Genomic DNA, 22654 nt, shown 5'->3' with positions numbered 1-22654 from the left:
TCACCCCCCCCCCTCGCGGTTATCTTACACGCGAATGCGTTTAAGGTGACCGCGACCGTAAAATGCGTGTTTTGGGTGTCGCAACGTTACAATTTTGATTTCGAAGCACGAAAAAATTCGTTACTTCTTTTCCGAATTTCTTGATTGAACGAAATACTTTGAGCATAGTCACCAGCTCCCTAAATCGACTTCAAACTGTATCACAATAGGTATTTTATAGGGAATAAAACAAATATTCAAATTTTCTGCCCTCATTAGAGAGGCATACGGACTTCAGAATGCTCTGTTGAATTATTGTTTACGGTCCGAAGTGAGAAAATAATCCAGTGCCATTCCACTTTGTGAATGATGATGACCAGCAACTATGCAATTGTGGGGTCCTTAATGGCGAACAGCACCTCTGCTACGGGTCGGTCCGGTATTGCACTATCTTCGGGATTGGCCCACATATAGGGAGTGCTTGATGCCGGCTTCCCCTCCGCCGCCGTGGGCCCAGCATTGCATTATCTTCGGGATCGGCCCACTATGAGGAGTGCTTAACGCCTGCTTCACCTTCGCCATGGATTCGCCCAGCATTGCACTAACTTCGAGACCTGCCAACATATGAAAAGTTGTTGGTCTATGTATACGGAAGTGAGATTCTACCCGTCCTGGTTGCTCAATGGCTATGGTATTGGGGTGTTCACCACGAGGTCCTGGGATCGAATCCCTGCCACGGCGGCCGCATTTCAATGAGGGTGAAATGCGAAAAGACCCGTGCATTTAAGTTTTGGCGCGCGTTAAAGAACCCCAGGTGCTCGAAATTTCCGGAGTCCTCCACGACGGGGGGCCTCATAATCAGAAAGTGGTTTGGGCACGTAAAACCCCATAACTTAAATTGTTAAACGAGATCCGCCAGAACCTAGCAATAATAGCTTCGCTGTAAACAGAAATATCCCTATATATGAGAACTGTAGCGCCAGTTAGCAGCCTCTCATTCTTTTTTTTTTATCAGTGTCGTTCTTTCACCGTGCGCCGTGTAAATGCATGCGTCAAGAGCAATTCAGGGCCTCTATGTTCTGTTAAATATCGAGTGTGACCACAGGACGAAGAATGACTCACTAGGGCCGTTTTTCATTATCGACACTGGTTACAAGGTTGTAGCTAGAGTAGAAAAATGTCATATTGTTATCAATGCGGATAAAGAGTTGCTAGGCCCACCTAAGCGAAGCGCTTATTTATGACGGCTGTAAGCATGAAAACTAGACTTACTGCACCACAGGTTTGAATAGTGTAGGTAAAGCGAGCAAATAAACATGTGGGCGTTGCAAGGGCGCGGCGCCATTTCGTGCACGATCATTATTGTTGCTGTTATACATTGAACGGCGACGACACCGTAAATGTTCGCTGCAAGGACGCAGCGAAGGGTTGGCGCAACCGTGTGTCACACACGAATGTTGCAATATATCTTGCGAAGAGGTTAGATTATTTACTCACGAATGCTGCCTATACTGACATGCTGATTAACACTTTTGGCTGTGTTATATGGTAACGAAGTTGTCTTCGCGCACTGGGAATTCGTGATGTGTCTGTCAGAATTTTGTCTAGCTGTGATGCTGAGTCGAGACTGCCACAGCGGATTTTGGGTCTCAGACGTCTTGGTTGCAAAGCCAGGCGAAGTGCGAAGTCACGGACGTTTCGCCAGGTAATGTAGAAGACGACATGCAGTCACTTCTTACTGGCTGCAACGCAGACTGCCAAGTGCAGCAGTAGACGTCATAGGTTCTGTGGTCTGCTACACATGTCTGCTAATGCCTGCTTGAGGTGAAGTGCAACAATATGTGGCTATATTGTCATTCAAGTTACTGCGAACAGACGAGTTCATATATTGTTCTTGAATTCGTTTCTTTATAACTGTTTGTATTCGTCATGCGATTGCACTTTTAATCTGTCCTATGGATAGTATAAGACGTCCATATAGTTCACTGCATCCCGCCGTATGCAGTAGCTTTCATGAGCTGCACTATTAAAAGATTCATCACGAAATACAGGTGCTCCGGTTTTATCATAGCTTTCTGCGCCAATAAAGATACTGGAGCTACATAAACCTGCAGACGCAGAAATATAAAATCTTGAGAAATGTAACCAATTCAGAGCTTTTTAAGAAGCCCGCTAGTAGCAGCATTATCGCTTCTCGCCATTGCCAGCTCCTAGGCTGCTTCTAGACCACTTTCGCCACACTGCCGTGGGCGCCGGTGACTGTTCACGTGGTGACGGGTCCATTGGTTGCCACAGCCGGCATCTGCTGCCTCTGTTTACAACAGCAGCGCACGGCGTCAGTGCGGCGTCCCAAGCCGCTGTTATCTCATTTGTTACCCACATAACGGCGAGAAACATAGGCTGATGCTTCTGGAGCAATGTAAATGTCGCGTATCCGTTGTTCTAGCACATTACGTCTTGTCCAAATGCTAAGAGCACGGCCGTATGGTGCGCGCAGCGGAAAGCTGGACTAGAAAGTTTTCCCTCGGGCACATTGGTACGTGTACTTTCAGCCGCTGTTAAAGCAGGATTACTTTAAATAGCACGGCTCACTTATTAACTTGTTGACCATGACTTGGAAACAACATGCCATGTTTATTGCTTCAGTAATTTAATTGGATGCGATGTCATTACATTATATATATATATATATATATATATATATATATATATATATATATATATATATATATATATATATATATATATATATATGATGATGTTACGGTGTTGTGTAGCTTACAGAAAAGAGGGAAAACGCGGGAAAGGCGGGAAATAGAAATTCAAGATCACCGAAACAAGAACACACTGAAAGCCGGAACCGACGATTTGACAAGTGGACTTGACTTTTTGAAGGTGACATATGCGTTCCTCGGCACAGTCTATATATATATATATATACATATATATATATATATATATATATATATATATATATGTGTGTGTGTGTGTGTGTGTGTGTGTGTGTGGTTTCTTTCGGGGGGGGGGGGGTGGAGTATGGTACTTCTATAGTGGGAGTAAGGCGGGTGGGCGCATCAACGAACGAGCGTGTTTTACCGGCAAGGGTGTATGATTGTAAAGAACGGTGTGTTATGCAACGTCGGTGGAGGAATGTGAGGTGGCGTCGTGTTTCAGCCGATCGACGGGTCACTTCAGCTTCCTTTATTCGTGCAATGGGCCTGTACCGCGAGTGGGGGAGGCGGATTTTCTACTTTGCTGGAGGTCAGTGAACTATAGTCTCTCTAAAAGAGAGAACAAGAAATGCGGCAGAGAATGGTGCGTGCGGAAAAAAAATGAACTAATACGTAAATAAAAGAACGGAAGAAAGGGTGAGAGAAAAAAACTGAGCAACGCAATGAGAAATAAAAATAACTAGGTGCTGTTGCCTATCGTGAGAAATTTAGCAAAGAGAATAGTTACAGAAAAGAAGTAATATTGCTCGTCAATATTTCACGTTACGGCGCGTGCCAAACCTTCAGCTTAGAACTTTCTTACGTGATATATTTAAACCACTTGGTTGGCATAATCTCTAACGATTGCACTCAACCAAAACGTTACTGTCAGTGTCAGCAAATAGGGCTGGGCGTTTAATGGAGACCAAAAAAATGACATCTACAAATGCTAGCGAGTGTCTGCTAAATATGCTGTTCTGGGCGTCATACTTAGCCGGGAAGTTCGCTGCGGATCAAAAATAAACGCACAATTATTTCTGTCAAACAAAACCTTACTTTTAGTTAAATGACGGTTCCACATTTTTTTCCCGGCTTGGGGTGCTAAATATTAAGGACGAAGAACACGAGGGAGGACATTAGCTACATACAACCAATGTAAGCACAAGAACGTTAACCAGGGAAACAACTTTTTCAGTGGTTCTCTATTGTCAACGAAATAACACCGCTAGCTGATCAGGATTTTAGTGCGAAGACCCATGTGAGAAATCCGCAGTTGTCGATCGATGCTTGTGTGCTTTTGCGCCCGAAACCTACACACTAGAGTATGAGGGACGCCGTAGTTCTGGTGCTCCGGATTTATTTCGACCACCTGGTGCACTTCGTTGTGGAGCTAAACCTAACAACACTAGCGTTTTCGCATTCAAACTCTGTTGGGACATAGCCACCAGGACCGTAAGTCGACCCTCCACGGAAGCGACGAGGCATGCTTTGAGGCAACAAATGGCTAGACACTACGCAAGCGGCATCTGTTTATAGCCATAGAAACACTCCTTAAAATGGTATATGCAGCCTTGAAACACCACACCGTAAGCATACTATCTGCAGCGTCGCACATTATGTTTTCCCATCTAAACCCCTTATCCTACAACTTGTAAATGCTTTTTACCGAAGTCTTTATTCATGTAAAAACGTAATGAGTGCATGCTGCCACCAATCTTTTTCTTAAGAAACATTTTCCTTTCCGCACGCGGAATAGAACTCAGGAAATATTTAAATTGGACTTTATTGTTCAATTAGAGAAACTCCTAGTCTATCCTGTTCAAAAAAAAATTGGAGGACGCTTAAGCTTCGCCTTCAAGAGTGGGACGCGACAGCGTTCCCATCGACCCGCCAAGGGGTATAAGACAATGCGCTACGGCACAGCGATCACTTACGATGCGCCCCGCATCGGACTTAGCGCCCACCTATCACGCGGTGAGCGTCGAGCAACGCAGCGTTCGGCGCGGCAACGAAACGTGCGCCTGAGCGAAGGGAAAGAACCAAAGAACTCGGTGTCTCGGAGGGGAAACGATCTACGCCAGCCAAACGTCGTTATCCGCACGGGCAGAGAGATAGATAGTAATCTAAAGAAAGGAACGGCGCTTGATTCTGCAACCGGGAGCACGGCGAAGCGTCGTCAGGGGAGAGGGAGTCCCGCGACGCGCCTGGCAGCGGTCCCAATGCGCGCGCGGCGCGCCTCCTGTCGGGGCAGCGCCGTACATTGAGAGGAAGGGGTCTTCTGTGTTTGCCGCAAGATGGCTCTGCGTGTGCGGAAACCGCAGAAGAAATGCAGCGGAAACGCACTTCGCAACTCGTGTAATTGTGACTTCTGTACGTTACATGTTCATAATTACCGATATACACCGCAGTATAACTTTCCACGGCTCGTTTCGAAGGCAACACCGCATTCACTAGAGGCGCGTTTGCACCGCTTGGAAGCATCGAACTCGTGGCTGAGTGGTAGCGTCTCCGTCTCACACTCCGGAGACCCTGGTTCGGTTCCCACCGGGCCAATCTTGGAAGTTGCTTTTTATTTATGAAGCGCCTGCCGTGATTTATCGCTCACGGTCAACGCCGCAAACGCCGACGCCGACGACACCGGCTTTTCTGCGACACGAGCTCCTTAACGCTATCGCGTTAATATTTTGAAGTCTTGCTGGTCCTGCGGCCTTGGGTCCTAAGCCCAAAAGCTGTAGGCTGAACTGCCATAAGTGACAATGCACGTCATATCTAATACTTTGCAATTTTTTGTCCATATTATACAAATGCTCCATCGTTCAGTACAACCTAAAGCACTGACTGGTACACCTCATATTGTAGAATATTTGACGTTCACAAGAATAATAGTCCGTAGATGCCATACTTCTTCGGGTCAGACCTTTGTAGGGCCAAATACATGTAGGTAAATACAAGCAATCATGCCCGTCGGACCTTGGCCTAGCATTGACAGTAATTTGGGGATTTACGCGCCAAAACCATGATCTGATTATGATGCACGCTATCGGTGAGGTCTAAGGATAAATTTTTCACCACCAGGGAATCTTTACCATCCCCCAACGCATGGGACACATGAGTCTTTACATTCCACCCCCATCGAAATGCCGCTGGCGGGTCTTCATCTCACGACCTCGCGGTTAGCAACGCAACCCAATAGCCACAAAGCCACTTCGTCGGTTCGGCCGGGCCATTGTACACGTTTCACTTGCTTTCGTTTTCTTCGTTTCCAACTACTGATACTGCCACAAAATCTCGTTGCTAATTACCATTGAGTTAAGCGTACAAGAAATGGGCACGATTTCTCACACGTAAATTCTTCTGTTTTAAAATTGTTCAGTTCATCACTCCTACGCCACAGCAGTACCTTCGAGTATCGTGTACGGTGTTGAAAAGGGTACCTTACCCTCCCATCGATAAGTAAACCCATCGCATCTTGAAGGTCCTTTCCTTGATAACTCTGGAAGAGGCGTGCCTTTCAGTTAATGGCAAATCACTGTCATTTTCTGAACACTCAGAAATTCTAAACACTGTTTTAGCGAATAACATTGGGCAAACAAGGAATGTCACCGAAGCCAACATTTGATAAAGGAACTTCTTTGCTTCTGTAAAGAACCAGTGAATTAGACTGAACCCAAGCAAGAGACATCGTACTAGCACAGATACTTGCAATTGTAATTGCTGGCGACAACTTGCTACGGTTCTTGAAGGCAACGTGTCTTCGTAAGGGGTTGTGCGTCATGGTTGTCGTCCTGACGAAGGCAAGTCCTCTCAAGGAAGCCTTTGTCGCAGTGACATTTCTTGTTCGAACACAGTTTCCATATTAGGCCTACATCTTCCTGTGAACTTTGATTTTGTCTTGTTGAAAACAGTCTTACTAAATAATCGGAGGATCTCATTAGGGCGCAAGAATTCAGCGCCTTCTTTATTAGAAGTGCAAAATTTACGCAGGCACAGGTTTAGAACCATAGCTGCAGTGTTAGAAGCAGGTGTACTCCAACATACAAAACAAAACAAAATGAGCAAGAGGAGTGCAGGCGCACGTTGACGAACCTCTCGAAAAAATCAAGCGATCCTTAGAAGTTAAGGCTGTAAGCTTGACAAAAGATCTATCGTGATCTTCAAACGCATAATCTATTAATTTTTTTTAATTTGTTTAAACTTTCCAACAGTTAGCAGCTAAGCAGAGTAAAACATTTTTCAAACCAGCAAAATTTTTTCTAAAATAAAGTACGGGGTCACAACGAAGTATTCCTCAAGAACACTTCTCACCTTGGCCCTGCTGTGAGAGTTGCAGATAACATTGATTAGTACTAAAAGAACTAAAGCCCAAGTCCGGGCCTCCTGGCCCAGCGCCTTCCTGACGTGCTGCACCAGAACAGGCTGCCAAAGGTTTCGAAATTTCGTGGGGGTGTGGTCCACTCCTCCCAGCTGCCGGAACACTGGTTGTGGGGAAGTTTAGAAAGTACTGTCTTTCTGAAAATGGAGTTGGCAGGGCACTTCCATGAGGTGCGGCTATTTCATGGATCGGCCCTGCGTTGTTTCCAAGTGGGGAGGCTGGGTCTCTGTTAATATAATGCGGATAATGTGCCGTGACTAATATGTTTGTTTGTGCTTTTCCTGATTGGGGGCGTCCTCTCTCCAATGCGTGAAGGATGGTATGTTAAGAAGTGCTGATGCATTCCTGCAACGCCTTAAACTATGTAGCCTTTCATTTTTTTGCTGGGATTGTAAGTGTCGCCAGCATTATCGCCAGCATTATTGCTCAACCGCCTCCTCAGTTGTTCGTGCAGTACTGACTATGGGCCTGCAAATTCACTGAAGTCCACTCGCTGGGACCGAACCAGGAAGCTGTGCCCGAGTGAACCCGGCTGTGTAGGAGTTAGTGAGTCTGAGACCAAGTGTGTTCAACTGAGCAGAATTTTGGTTAGCTTGAGTCCGAGTGAGGCCCTACTGAGAAGACGTTGGATCGATCAGAGTACGCGTGAGCCAGACTGAGTAGAAATTTCGTAAGTCTGTCTGAGTCCGAGAGAGTCTTAAGTGAACCATATACTTTATAAGTGAGTGAGTGTCGTAAAGAAACGTCACTAGTGTTGCAGCACCAACGCGATGGGTTTCGCACCACACTGCGATGTACGGTGCGCTTTTTACTACCATAAAAACATCCAGCACTGAAATACCCGGATATCGTTGGTGTTGTCATATGGCTCTGCAACTTTTCTTCATCACCAGCTAGAAACTGCGAGCGCTCACTTTTTGGGAGTGAATTGCTGGTATAGAGGGCAGCGGACGCGCGAAGATTCTAAAGTGATGGCTTGTAGGACATTATTCCGCAGTTTCACTTGTGCGCCTGTGTTGTAGTTGGAGCATCGGGATTCTGTGCTGGCCGACCAGGTTTCGAAACCGACCATCGCACATTAACATAATTTATTTCTAGAGGCAACTAGCAACATGTGTTGCCCCAAGTTGTCCAAACGCGGCCAGAAACTCATGAAGTGGGACAAAGAACGAGAGAAAGCTGTTTCATTAAAAAACTAATAGGGACGCCAAACGTCAAGCCAGGATCCTCTGACGCCGTCTAGCCCCCTTTTCTCCGGGGCTTATCTGTCTGGTGACTTCGTGAATAGGACCTCCACGATTGATAAACCGTTTCAAGACATTCTTTGGTAAGCGGGAAACATTTAGTGGCGCCTTTGACACAATCGACCGTCGCCATTCGCTCCCAGTTCCGCTCTTTTGCGTAAGTACACTCTACGCGCTCAGTGGCTAGAAATTCACGACTGCGCATCATATGTTGAGGACTTATTTCCCATGATCCTTTCCGTGAAATTTTTATTGTGGTTAGCATTCTTTCGAAACTTATGCTTATGTATGTATGTATGTATGTATGTATGTATGTATGTATGTATGTATGTATGTATGTATGTATGTATGCACGTACGTACGTACGTATGTATGTATGTATGTATGTATGTATGTATGTATGTACGTATGTATGTATGGAAGGATGGATGGATGGATGGATGGATGGATGGATGGATGGATGGATGGATGGATGGATGGATGGATGGATGGATGGATGGATGGATGGATGGATGGATGGATGGATGGATGGAGTTGCAGCGGCGCGACAATCGGTCGCATATCCACCGAGAAAGAAAAGCGCCGCGTGCTCGTGTGCACGGGATGAAACACGCTAGCACGCCCGTCCCGAGCAGTCGCCATCCCACCTGCCGCTCTCCCGTGACCATCGGCAGCATCGCTGGCCGGCTCCCATTAATATTCGCCGTGGTGGCTTCATCTCCTCAGCCACCTGCACATGTGTGCATGTATGTATGTATGTATGTATGTATGTATGTATGTATGTATGTATGTATGTATGTATGTATGTATGTATGTATGTATGTATGTATGTATGTATGTATGTATGTATGTATGTATGTATGTATGTATGTATGTATGTATGTATGTATGTATGTATGTATGTATGTATGTATGTATGTATGTATGTATGAGTGTGCGTGCGTGTATGCGTACCTGTGTATGTCCGTACTTAGCCTCTCCAGCGATTTGTTTCACTGGGTAGGCTATGATTAAGTGGCTAAGGCATCGTCCTGTTATTATGATGGAATAGAGTTGAAAACCAATCGGCGGAATAGCTTGGCTTACTGGGCATGTAAAACAGGGTATATGATCCTCATGAATGGCCCTGTATGGCACGCATGTCGGTCACTGGGTGTGAGCCACTCAGTACGTGTCGCTCTCCAACGAATGTGGAGCCTTGCGCATTATGACATACACAAGCCCACCTGATAATAGTGACATGCTGTTCGGTCGTCTCAGTACATTACCATTATCTCTGGCATGCGAAATAAAAGTTGCCATTTTGATTAACACTTTGTTACGTGGGAATCATTCATTATCACCTAGCCTGCTTATTACACCCAACCGTAATACAAGGGGTGCAACAAATATAAATTTCAATCTGCCAACCACTCCTAACACGTATGGTCAACGACTACTAGAGTTTAATGGTGCCAAAATTTGGAGCGCAGTACCTCTTGAGGTGGAAATGGCCAACCATTTCGTAACTGCTGCAAAAAAACTGTACCTATCAAAAAGTACGTGAATTTTCGTCAGTCTGGTTCTCCACTTGTTTCGTACCGTGCCAGATTATTCCTTCCTGAATCTATTCAAAGCCTAAACACTTGAGCACGGACCTTTGCAAATATGTTACTTCTCCGTAAAATATGCTATTTCCTTTTCGTTTTGTTTTTTGTGTATGTATTCTGCTAACAGTTTTGTTTTATTATTAGCGATTCATATGCACTGTTTTCTTTTTGTTTTGTTTTTATTTGTATGTATCCACCTAACTGTATTAGATTGTATCATCATCATCATCAGCCTAGTTACGCCCACTGCAGGGCAAAGGCCTCTCCCATACTTCTCCGAAAACCCCGGTCATGTACTAATTGTGGCCATGCCGTCCCTGCAAACTTCTCAACCTCATCCACCCACCTAACTTTCTGCCGCCCCCTGCTACGCTTCCCTTCCCTTGGGATCTAGTCCGTAACCCTTAATGACCATGGGTTATCCTCCCTCCTCATTATATGTCCTGCCCATGCCCATTTCTTTTTCTTGATTTCAACTAAGATGTCATTAACTCGCGTTTGTTCCCTCACCCAATCTGCTTTTTTTCTTATCCCTTAACGTTACACCTATCATTCTTTTTTCCATGGCTCGTTGCGTCGTCCTCAATTTGAGTATAACCCTTTTAGTAAGCCTCCAGGTTTCTGCCCCGTAGGTGAGTACTTAGATTGTATCACTAATAACTAGATTTGCGCTTGATTTTGTTGCTGCTGCTACATATATGACTATTCCGCCTACACTAGCCTTCGGCTACTGGCCCAACAGTTCTTTTCTACAAATTATTATCAATAAAAAACAAGCTGAATTGAATTGAATTGAATCTAATTGACGTCAGCTTGGGCCATGGGGTTTACACTGGGAGTGTGCTGCTCTTCAATAAACCTCTCTGACAGGAACTAGGGTCGCAGAGTGCGTGCGACTGGTTATGTTTCACTTCTCAAAATAATCGGGATCTAAAACATCATCGACAATTTTGCACCAATAATGGCATAAATTCCAATCGATCTGATGTCTCCAATCATTCCTACATGACGGTCACGTGCCGCTCTTTCTGGACTTTTTTTCTTCCAATGTGATTGGTGCTTGCATTCAATGCCATTGACAGCAAATAAGCGAGCAAGAAGAGTCAGAGACGGAACTATGCATCTGGGCTTATGGGACGTACTGCCACAGACTAAACCACTCTTGATCCTGTAGACGATTCAGGACCTAAACATTCTTAGCACCTAACGTGATGTAACAACAACGAGCCTAAACAGCGAGCCGGACCTTCTGCGTTGCTAATCGTAGCAAAAAAGCCGCATTGCGTAAAGTGAAGTTTTTTTTTTTTGTTACAAAATTTGCAGCACCAAGATTTGTTTCCACGGCAGGCCTCCATGCCGCAAAAGGCCAGATGTGCTGAACTGACGAGAAATCCTAAGTCAGTGAGCCTGTAGGCCATGTGAACCTGCCTCAGTCTGGTTCTGGTGAATGAGTCGAAATTAGCCCGTCTGAGTAGAATTTTAGTGAATGTGAGTTTGAACGAGCCCTGCTCGGTAGAGTTAAAGTCCGTGTAAGATTTACTGAGTACAGCTTTGCCTAATCAGACCCCACGAGTTGTGAGATAGTCAAAGTGAGTTTTGTGTATTATGCCGATCTCTGGCGCTAAATACCATCCTCTATGAATACACCGTTAAAATTGTGTGAACTGTCACCACACCTGCTCACATACATATTGGTCGAGCTGATAACCAGTTGTACCCCCTGCAGCTTCGGGGGAGATTTTTCCGAATCAGGTACCGAATTCACAAATATATTTTTTGTAAGGTGTTTATGTGATGAGCCGGCCGTCCTTCCTTTTACGTTCTCCATGACTGACCTATGCTTGTTTTTCAAACCTATTTTTTGTCATTAGCGTTTCGAGAATATGGGTCTAGGTGTTCAAATGTATTATATATTAAGAGTGTAGCCATACAGAGAAGGAACTTATAAAGTTAGTTTGCTTAAGTAGGAGTTCCCTTGTGCGGACATATCTTGATTACCTAAATCCAACTGGGGCGCTTCAACCTTGACTATCACATCAGCCATAAGACTTCCTCTAAATAACATCGATTTTGTGGTACATATTTTATTTCAGGCAAACGCGGAAAATTACGACGTAGATACTAACGTTGAACGATGGGTGAGTTGGAAATTTTGGATACTTACCGATCAGCGTGAGAACAACGGAAGACACAGATATTGCAGGACACCCTTGTTCTGTGCCTCTCTGCGTCTGTGTCTTCCGTTGTTATCGCGCAAATTAATAAGTATATAAATCGCAGAATACACTTGTCAAGCTTTTGGACCATTTTACGTGTACAAGTAACTTTCTATAAACATTATATATCTCATGCAGCGGGTTTAATTGTTTCATTGATTTTCGGACGTTTTGCTTAAGGCTTGTCTTTATAGTGGCTGCATAGGTGCGTTTTACATATACTAGACATGAAATTGTTAGCATTCTCATATCTGACATTCTTGAGGAGGCTTTTTATCAGGAGGCCATATTCTGTAAACGCGACAAAACTCACTGGAGAAGTTATACCTTCTGATTCGTTCTGTATCCGTACGGTGTTCAAGCTTCTGAAGCTACCAGAGGTGTGTTGAAATGAAAATTTCAGTGAACACTAATCATTGGTGCTTCAAAAACGTAAACCCGAGCGAAAAATAAAACGCATAACTCACGCATACTTCTAGCATTACGTTCGCAACTGTCGCAGGAAAGGCAACATAGAAATAGTTTAGACTAAAGCACATAAGTTCCCGAGTGTACATTACATCTTATAAAATTACCGTCGTTTCTGCAATCTTGTCAAGGGTCATTGTCCACGCTTCTTTCTTCGCTATGTTTGCACCTCTAACAGATTGAACAAACCAAACAAGGCGAATATGCCGCAGAAAGATGAAGGCCAAATTTGACTGCCCGATAGAAAAGAAAAAAAGCAAAGGTTGAATTCTAAGGAAACGTTTTTCTGAAGGACAAGTCCACCTTGTGAAATGTATTAATGCCGGTTGAGGCTGTCTTTTTGAATCAGCGTTTATTTCGTTGAGCGTACGTTCTGCGCCATAACTGTTAGAGGACAACTAAGTCGTCGTTTTGAGCAGGTAGTAGCATGTAGTTTACTTACTGAACTAAATCGGCTCAGTGACATGATTGTGTTCTTCACCACGCACTCCGTCATAACTTCACTGTATTGTTTTTTGTTCTGCCAAAATGAAGAAAATTAGCATCATTATATAAAACCGAACACCACTCGGATAAAACAAAGGAATAATTTTTATTGCTTTGCTTGTCCCTAACATTATTAGTTCGAACCCACTGGCAAGCACGTACGTTGGTGTGTTATGTTCCATATTTAAAAGGCTAAGCGTAACGTTGTACAGTCAAAACTACGAAATTTCTGGCAAGGAAATAAGGACACAAAACACAACATTCCCGGACCACTGCACCACTGCATGGTAATCTAAAATGTCAATGTATGTAATACATCACATAATAACTAGTAAACCACAATCACTTCCACCATTCGTTTTTTTCTTAGCCCGTCGCTGAATGCAGCAACTGAAACATTGTAACATAGATATGCTTTCGATGGTACAGGGTTTGTCTGCAAAATTATGAGGTTGGTACTGGTAGAAAGAACGTTTGATTCGATAGGTACAAATTATTAACGTTCTTGAAAACGTTGGGCGTCCATACATCGCTGCGAATGCGATACCCATTCTGCAAAGGCTCCCTGGAAGTCAGCTGCCGTAACCTCTTTAAGAAACTCTGTGACAGCCGTTCAATGTCGGGAACATGGTCGATACGGTGCCTTTTCGGGCTTCTCTTCGGCTTTGTATGCCGAAGAGAAGTATGCCAGGCTCACATCGGGGTCACACGGTTTCTGCGGCAAAGTTGCAACCTCTATGCGGGCCAGGTAGGCGGTCTCAACGAAGGCGGTGTGGGCTGGAGCGTTGTCGTGGTGCAACTTCCAGCAATCGGCAATCTCTGGTTGTTTCTGTTTGACGGCTCTGTGAAGCTGCTCAAGGACTTAGTTGTAGAACATGGCGCGGAAAGTTCATCCCGAAAGCGAAACGTTTTGGGGATCACCCCACGCTTGTCACAAAAGACAATGAACGTTGGGTGTACCTTGGGCTTGGGCATTCTCGGTTTCTTAGGGCGCTGTACCACTCCGTACATGACGCTTGGTTTTGGAGTCGTACTGGAATACCCATGATTCGGCGCCTGTTCTTACGCCGTCTAAAAAGTCCCGTTCAATTTTTAACTGCAGCAACGTCTAACGGGAAACGTCAACTCATAATTCCTTTTTTATCATTCAACACTTGTGACATATATCTCGAGCAAACCTTCAGCATGTTCATATTTTCAGAAACATCATTGGGAACCGTGGTTTTCACATGTTGAGGTCTTAGGCGATTATTGTGATGCTCAAACGACGGTTGGAGTCAAGGAGAGTCTTTACTTGGGCCAGATTTTCTTCCAAACCTCTCGTTGAAGGGTGTCCCGTGCATTCTTGAACTCACAACCACCGGCAAGCCTGGGCCCTTGACACGGGGCCGTCTTTGTAAGCGTCGTTAACCAAGGCAAGCGTCCCGGTAGCGGTTGTGCCAAGGGGAAAGCAAGATTTAATCGCGTACCGCTGCTCCAGCGAAGCTCCATTTTTTACGCTTGCTGCCGTGCCAAAAACTGGAAAACAGCTTTTACACAACTGCCACCTGGTGCTTTTCTTAGCCTAGAACCCCCACCACAAATCCCGCCTCCGGGGAGCACGCTACTGGTGACTGCAGCACCGCGCCGGAGGCAGCTCATTGCTTTACGGACAAGCCCTGTACACTTCAAGTTATTAGCAACGTAAAGATTATGCGAACAGTTTATCAACAGGCTAGGAAAAAAGGATCACATCTAAAAGGTGTAAATTGTATATTTACCTTTGCTCTCATTTCCGCGTACTTTTTGAAGCAGAAGCGTATGTAGGTACATATTGCCTTTAGGCCCTGTGACAAAAGCGAGGAACACATTTTTTTTTACAAATTTTATTGATATGCTGCAGATTACCTTGGGCAGATCAGACATTCGTGTTGATTGTAAGAACATAAAACCATGTTTCAATATGTTTGTCAGTTCTGGAACAAATATCTCAAAACTGCGCACGCACAAAAATACTGATAGCCACGAAGAAGGCGGAGAAACTTCCGGTACTGTTCCTTGCGCTCGGTCATTTTTTTACCACAACTTTATCTCTCATAGTGGGAAAAATTGAGGCAATTTTTCATATCATTAGATACGTTGACAATCGTAAATTACATCATAGCCTCAACATACTAATATTAGAATGGAAGCACGCTGGTCCCTTTCCGCTGTTAATACATCAACATGAGACTGCAACTAAACGATAACCACTCTCATGGTAGCAATAGTATTGAGCTAATGCCACAGCAATCTGATATCAATGTGTTCTTAGAAATTCTAATCTCTGAAGAGAAATAAAAAAAACAGAAAGACGTACGGATATACTAAAAAGATGTTTATTCTTTCATTTTTCATCTTACTTTCTCGACAATTTCTTAATTCTAGAGTAGCCATATTTGATATTTTCGGATAGTTTGTGCTAGATACAACTACATTATAATTTTTCCTCATTTCTGAGGCATAACATGCGAGACATGCTTAGCTTCGCACGCTTTTTCATTGGTGAAGCGGTGGTGCGCGAACTCGAATAGACAGGGTTTATTGCTCGTAACTGCACGCAAATACTCCTATAGACAGCGATCAATGCAAAACTGGCAATAACACGCGCACATGTATTAACACCAACATATAACTAAGGCCACACGCATAAACTCCCCTGCATAAGATGCAGTGCCTGCGACGTCAGCGCTTATGGCACGTGACATTGGCAAATCATCCTCTACAGCACGTGCAAAACAGCTACTGAGTGCGCGCTGTGCAGATGCTAGCAAGAGAAGGAAAATATATTCAATAGCCATGTTGCGGTAAATGCGAGAGAAATGCTTTAGCATTATTTTGCTCCACATTGAGGTGCTGGATCTATGTTTGAATCTGTGTTCGCCACATTGCAAAGTGTTTTTCAGGAGCTCACTTTGCCCACGTTCTGCCTCATTCAGCAATGAAAGGCAACTGTCACTGGTCCGGAGCAGACCACCGTCAGTTGTATTGCACACACGCACACCCACCCACCCACACACACACACACACGCAAACGCACACATTTATATATATATAAATATATATATATATATATATATATATATATATATATATCATCTTTCCATCCACCTCATTTGCTGCAATTTCTCATCTCTTTATTCAATTAGTAAGTACATGTAGTTTCCCCTATGTTTCCTTGGTTCAGTGTTTGCCTATGCTATACTCGCGTCCCCCATTTGCCCCATTTCTTATAATATATATATATATATATATATATATATATATATATATATATACATACATATATATATACATATATATATGTGTTTGTGTGTGTGTGTGTGTGTGTAAAATTAGAAGCAAGGGACGTTGCGTGGTTGAGACGCCATACTTTTATTCAGAAGGATGCGCACTACTTCATCGTGCGCTTCTCCAGCCATCGCGTTTTTCAATCGCCACAAGTTTCCCCCCTCCCCTCGAGAAAGTCTCACTTCAAAAGGTGCGAAATAACGCTGTGATATGCTGACAAGAACAATGTCGCTTTCACTGTCTCTGCCTAAAGGCGTCACTGAGCGGTTCATCTCATAGTTCACTGGTGATACCTTGCGTAGAATCTTGGAAGGACCTTCGATGACGGAACACAACTTGCCATCGTTGGGGTGCCATGATGTTTCGCAAAGTACTGAGTCAATGACTTGAAGGTCAAGCTGGAAAAACCTCCTGTGCTAGTTTACTTTGTTCTTGTTGTGGTAGGAGAGCGAGTTTTTAACCGCAATTTTCCTTGGTTCCTCCGCAATTTCAGCTCGTTGCCTAAATGTGGCTGGATAAGATAGAATTCCATACTTCAGGTACGAAGGTGCGTAACCAGTGACTTCGTGAGGTGTTCTATTCAGGGTGTCTACCAACCGGAAAAACCGGGAAAACCGGCAATTCTCAGGGAATTTGAACAGTCTGGAAAAACTCAGGGAAAACTCAGGGAATTAGTGCTTCTATCAGGGAAAATTCGCTGTAACTTTATTGAAAGGGAACGAAAGTCGTGTTAATGCTGGCTCCAGTAAAAGAGGAATCGCAACGAATCGTCATTGGCGCCATGTCATCGGCATGATGTATTGCCAGAGTAGTTAACGACCGATTTTCCAGACGCTTTTTCGGACATGCCCGATAATTTGCAGGGCTTTGCGGCACCACCACGTACTCCATATAGTCAATGTATATTGCCGTGACTGCAGGTCTGAAATGGCATTAATCAAAGCCGCCACCGCCGCCATTTTGATTATCTCGCTGCCTCGAACTGGCACTATCGCACGCAGATCCGCCGGCAGCCGTAGCCACCACCACGGCAACGTTAGGCCTAGCTGCGTCTACGTTTGCTGTTAAGCTTCTTGCCGTGCGGTGCCGTGTTTTTTATTGAAAGAATTCGCCGCTGTCAGCAATGGCACCAACACCACGTTTGTAATCTTCGCCATTGGCTTCGAAGCTCGCAGAAGACAACGCGTCGCGTAATGCCAGTTTTCAAAAGTTAGCTTCGCCTCAGTACAGCTTTGTTAGGCGGTGAAGCTTAACAAGCGTAGGAAGGGGCAATCGTCCGGGACACAGTATGTATTCCTTAATAATACACGCGTTCTCCCCCATCTCCTGTCACAATACGAGCCCTGATATGCCTCATAAGTGTACAGGAAGGCCTTAAAAGCTTTTTCGGACCTGCCTGTGACAATTTTAGCCCTTAAGGGCAGTTAAAGTCATGCATTCATTGTTTTGCGTCTGCCCGATTTTTTGGATGTTTTTGCGGCCCCTAGGGAGTCCGAAAAATCGGACGTTGACTGTGCAACTGACCAAGAGGATGCTTCAAATTATCCATTTCGTGAAAGCGTGGCAGAAGGAGGATGAGAACAGAAAGAACCGACGCACTGAGGAATTTACAGGAAAGGAAGCATGCCACCGCTTTTTTGAAGGAGCTTCAGCTCAAAAACGAAGTGTTGGCTGACGCCGAGATACAGTTGGCTCTCATCCGAACCAAAATAAACTCTTTAATGCAGTGAAACCCAACACTGAGATGTCGTGTACGGGCTGAGAGTATGTCAGGACAGTTGAGGTTGACTTGCCAGCTGCTGAGAGAGATCTTAGTTGTGACAAAGTTCAGGCCTCATACCGATGAGCTTGCTATCAGTTGATAGAAATAGCTCATATTGAAAAATATTTACTTACGTATGCATCTTCTTTTCATTCGTATTTGAAAATGTTCGACTCAATTTGGAATAGGTTTTACCATTTTTTTGCTGCGCATTTTAGTAACATCTTCCTTCTGTTTTCTTTTTAAATAAAATAGATATTACTCCTTACTATTCAAACTGGATTAAGTCATTTTTTGTTTCAACATGCTTACTAGAGAGTGACAGCATCGGGCAACATGGTGTCAGCCTGTCTTAACATAAAACAAAGTTCTGGGCGATTCGGGGAATTTAGCAAAAGTACTCAGGGAAAACCTGGAAAACTCAGGGAGTTTGGAAATGTCAGCTTGGGAGACGCCCTGTCTATTGTATTTGTCGACGACGTACGATAGGAGCTTAGTCCAAGGCTTCCATGGTTCATCGTTGATCATACATTTAAGTCTGGCGACTGTGGTCTCATTTTTGTACGCTCATTCATACCGTTTCGTTGGGAATGTTGAGACGACGTGAACAGCTGATGTATTCGGGTATGCTTTAGCATATGCTTAGGCTTTATTGCTGTGAACCCTGTTCAATGATCTGAAAGGAACTTGCGTGGTTTGCCAGCAGCAAAAATTTATTTTAAGCATGAAATGTAGACGGTGCTGTTTTCAATTTTGTGAGCGAACGCCCATACATAGCGAGCGGCATGGTGAATGACGAAGTGGATGAATCTTTTGATGAGCCGTATCCAGAAAATCCTCCAATGGTGCCCATTGCAAGGACATCAAAAGGTTCTTCAGCTGGAGGCAGTGACTCAAGTGATCCGTACTTCCTTGACTTCGACTTGTATTTCTGGCATGGGTCAGAATGTCGAATGTGATTCGGGACACCGGTTACTATATCTGGCCAATAGTATTGGGAATACAGAAGTGACAATGTCTTCTTCACCCCGACATGCCCAAAATAATGATGAGCGTTCGTAAGAATGTTGGGGCGCAGCTCATAAGGCACGTATATCTTCCCTATGTCTTTCTTTTTGACGATGACTATGCTGTTTTCTAGCAAGTACTTTCCTCTGGGGCGCTTGTTGTTACATTTCTGAAGATCGGTGGGGGAGACAAGCAGCACTACATAAGCTCTGGAAAAGGCGTCAGCTTCAACATGGCTTACGCCTATTTGATGTTTAATATTCACCTCATGCACTGACAGTTATTTAGGGGGAAAATGAGACATCCGCCCAATCGTAGCAATTGCTACAAAGAAAACCCATACGGGTTCCTCGAAAGAAAAGCCTCGCTGTAGAAGAAAAATTCGTCCTGATGCATTGATAACTTGAATGGCCACCGAAAAAGCCAACCTCAAGGATTCTTGAGATTCTTCAATCACGGTAGCGTAGAATGATCCGTTACAACATTGAGCGGCTTCCCATGAAGTTAAGAACGCCACTTATCTATCGCATCTATTGTCAAAAAACATTATCTCTCTCTCTGATGGCGCAAACTTCGTGCTTGAGTAACTTACGGGAATAATATACGAAGGGGCGCTCATTGCTCTTGTCATCTGGCTGCTTCAGCACGGCACCAATCCCTTCACCGCATGCATCGCAGTAAATAGTGCATGGTCTTGAAACGTCGTATATGCGAAGTCGTGGTTCTTTAGTTATGCGCTTCCTGAGGTCCAAAAAAGGCTCACATCTTTCATTTGCATTTGCACACATGTGTCAACGTCCATTTGTTTCCTTGTGGAGAAGTTTTGCATTGAAAACTATTGCATGCAAAACTTTTGCATTTGTCCTCTCGTGCTTTTCCACCACGTGGAAAAGAGGGCAAGACCCCGCGCGTCCAACACCATTGAAGCCCTGTCATGATCGGTGATATCCACTAGGCCTTTAAATTTCGTTATGTCTAGACTTACACCAGTACGCCAGCCATTGAATGTATACATTTACGCGTTATATTCACAAGTTCAGACCGCCGGAAGATAATAGGCTGGTCAAGAGCAGAAATTTCAAATAGAAAAAGAAAACGCTACGGCCACATTTCTTGACAAAGTGGGCTTTTATTTATCACAGCATAGTACGAATCACGTTGTCTTCGGCAGCAGAAAATGGTTTTACCCCCCCCCCTCCTCTATTAAAGTTTCGCATCCATCCATCCATCCCCCCCTCCTCTCCACCGTCTCGTCAAAAATTCACCTTCAACGTTTAAGCTAGCACGCAAATAGACAAGCATAGACACATGGCAATAGACGAGCATGGCAAAGCAACTAAGTGAATTAAGCGAAATTCACTAACTTTGAAGGAAACTACCTTGATTACACGTCAAACGACGTCGAAAACAGGAAACACGTTGGACAACACAAAACAGGAAGCACAATGCAATTTGGTCTCCCGCTGTTGTACCTTGTATGCTTCCTGAGCCTCAACAAAAGACAGCGCACACAAGAGCGAAATCAACATGCTAGCAACGCGACTGGTGACAGGTGCACCGGGCTGCACATGACTTGAAACATGCGTCAATCAACAGGCCGGTACACAAAGCAAAATGCCAAGAAGCCAACTAAGTCACACAATTGCCCTTGGTCACTCAATTGCCACACCAGAGCCAATGATGGTCGACCAATAAGGCGGTGTCTTGGACACTCAGTGCGAAAGTTTCGGACTGCAGACCAACAACTATTACCATGGGGCATACATCGGATGAATAAATAGATGGACGGATATTACGAGTGTTATTGTCGCGCAGCTTTATTTCTACTTTGCAATATACACAGAATACCATATATCTTTATGTAGTTCAAAGAAACCTAATACTTTTATACGCGTTCTTATATATGTCATGTCCTCCCAGTGTTCCCCTTCTTTTTTCATACTTGCTACATTTTTCTCACCTTTCGCTTTGTTTAGTTGCTAATGACATCGCACGTATGTCTCTTCAGTCCATATTTCTACTTTTTGTATTCTTCCAGCCTAGCGATTGCTTTAGTGCAGCATGAATATTTGAGCACATAGATTGCTGCACACCCCAGTACCTGATTTATTTCAAGTTAACCTGAATCCTAGAATATCATCCTGCTCCCACAAATATGTGCAAGGATCGAATATATTTTGATCATCCTATTTGGTATCCACACCGATATCCATTTTCCTATGCGCAAACACCTGCTTTACACATCTCTTAGCGGATATGGTGTTGGGCTGCTAAGTACGAGGATGCGGGATCAGATCCCGGCCACGGCAGCCGCATTTCGAAGGGGGGGGGGGGTATCTCGTGCATTGGGGGAAGCTAAAGATCTCCTGGTGATTAAAATTAATCCAGAGGCCAACACTACGGCTTACCTCATTTCCAGATCGTGGTTTTGGCACTAAGACACCAGAATTCAATTTAATATTAATTGTAGTGCTTACAGTGTAGGTGCAACGATCTAGCCATGCCAAAAATGACGATCCCATATACAGCAAGCCTCCTCCAAATGGGAAGATGACAGTTCCCGGGACAACAAAGGCCCCGGAAACAAAAAAAAGTTCACAACGCTGCAGGGGTGTGGTCAGCTCGACTTCGCCAGGATAGCAACGACCTCATGAGCGACAGATAAAACCAAAGACGGGTCGTTCAATCAGAACGTAAAAGCAAGGCCCCACACCACCGGGATATGAAGATCACGGAGAGACAGCGACAGAGGAACAAGGAGAAGTCTGGCAGAGGTCGGGTTAACTACCTTGCATGGTAAATAGTAAGTCGCTATATGGCTTCTATGCTGACTGCATTAACATTGGCATCCATTGACACATGCGTTCTGTGGCTATTTCAGCTCTAGACCTCTATCAGATATCAAATGTAGGAATAAACTATCAAAGGAACCGTAATTCATTTACAGCGCCATTCGTTGCTTTGCCTATTTTCGTCGTGTACATTTCAGGTGCATGGCTAAATGTTCGAGACAAGCGTATGAATACTGGTCAAAACAGGGACTCGTTTAAATGTGCGTGGCGACAGTCTTTTATCTTGTGAATACAATGGTGACATTGTTCTAGTTTCGCATTTGCTTCATTCGAAAACATAGGCAGAAGGTCGGTTCAAAAATATTACCGCCAAGCACTCCCTACGAATAGTTAACCAGCGAAGCTGGAACGTGCGGCACTGGTGCTTATCACGGATTAATCCCGACGGTTCATTAAGCGATGGCTTGGAAAGCTGGCGGACCCTAGTTACGCAGTTGCTGCTTGCGCACGGCTACACGAGCCTGTTCTTGTACCAGGGCTGCAGCATCGGCACGGCGTAGACAAGGTCGTTCCCAATTCAGCTCGCGGCGTTGCTGATCGAAAGCTACTTGCTGCTCAGGGGTACTTATGACGCATGGCCTAGCCATTGCGGAGATGGAGAGAAGCTGCTGCAAGCGCACTCAGCTGCGACGGAGAGCGACGAAGTCAGTACTGGCGC

The 22654-nt window shown here is 44.5% G+C and overlaps 1 protein-coding gene across 2 annotated transcripts in view; it reads right to left on the bottom strand.

The window, feature by feature from the left end:
• LOC135911992 (uncharacterized) overlaps positions 1-22654 on the bottom strand; it is a 69472-nt gene that overhangs the window by 12550 nt on the left and 34268 nt on the right. For both annotated transcript variants that reach the window (XR_010567534.1, XM_070532551.1), the window contains exons 3-5: positions 14826-14891; positions 13022-13099; positions 6130-6183 (exon numbers count right to left, since the gene is read on the bottom strand). Coding sequence is in view for 1 of the 2 variants with exons in the window: in XM_070532551.1 (XP_070388652.1) it covers positions 6130-6183; positions 13022-13099; positions 14826-14891 (198 nt within the window). In the remaining variant the exon portion in view is untranslated. The remainder of the gene's footprint in view (positions 1-6129; positions 6184-13021; positions 13100-14825; positions 14892-22654) is intronic.

The sequence above is a fragment of the Dermacentor albipictus genome, chromosome 1, assembly GCF_038994185.2.
Source record: "Dermacentor albipictus isolate Rhodes 1998 colony chromosome 1, USDA_Dalb.pri_finalv2, whole genome shotgun sequence".
Lineage (NCBI taxonomy): Eukaryota > Metazoa > Arthropoda > Arachnida > Ixodida > Ixodidae > Dermacentor > Dermacentor albipictus.
The sequence above is the reverse complement of the archived record's forward strand: the minus strand, read 5'-3'. Positions and strand labels throughout refer to the sequence as shown.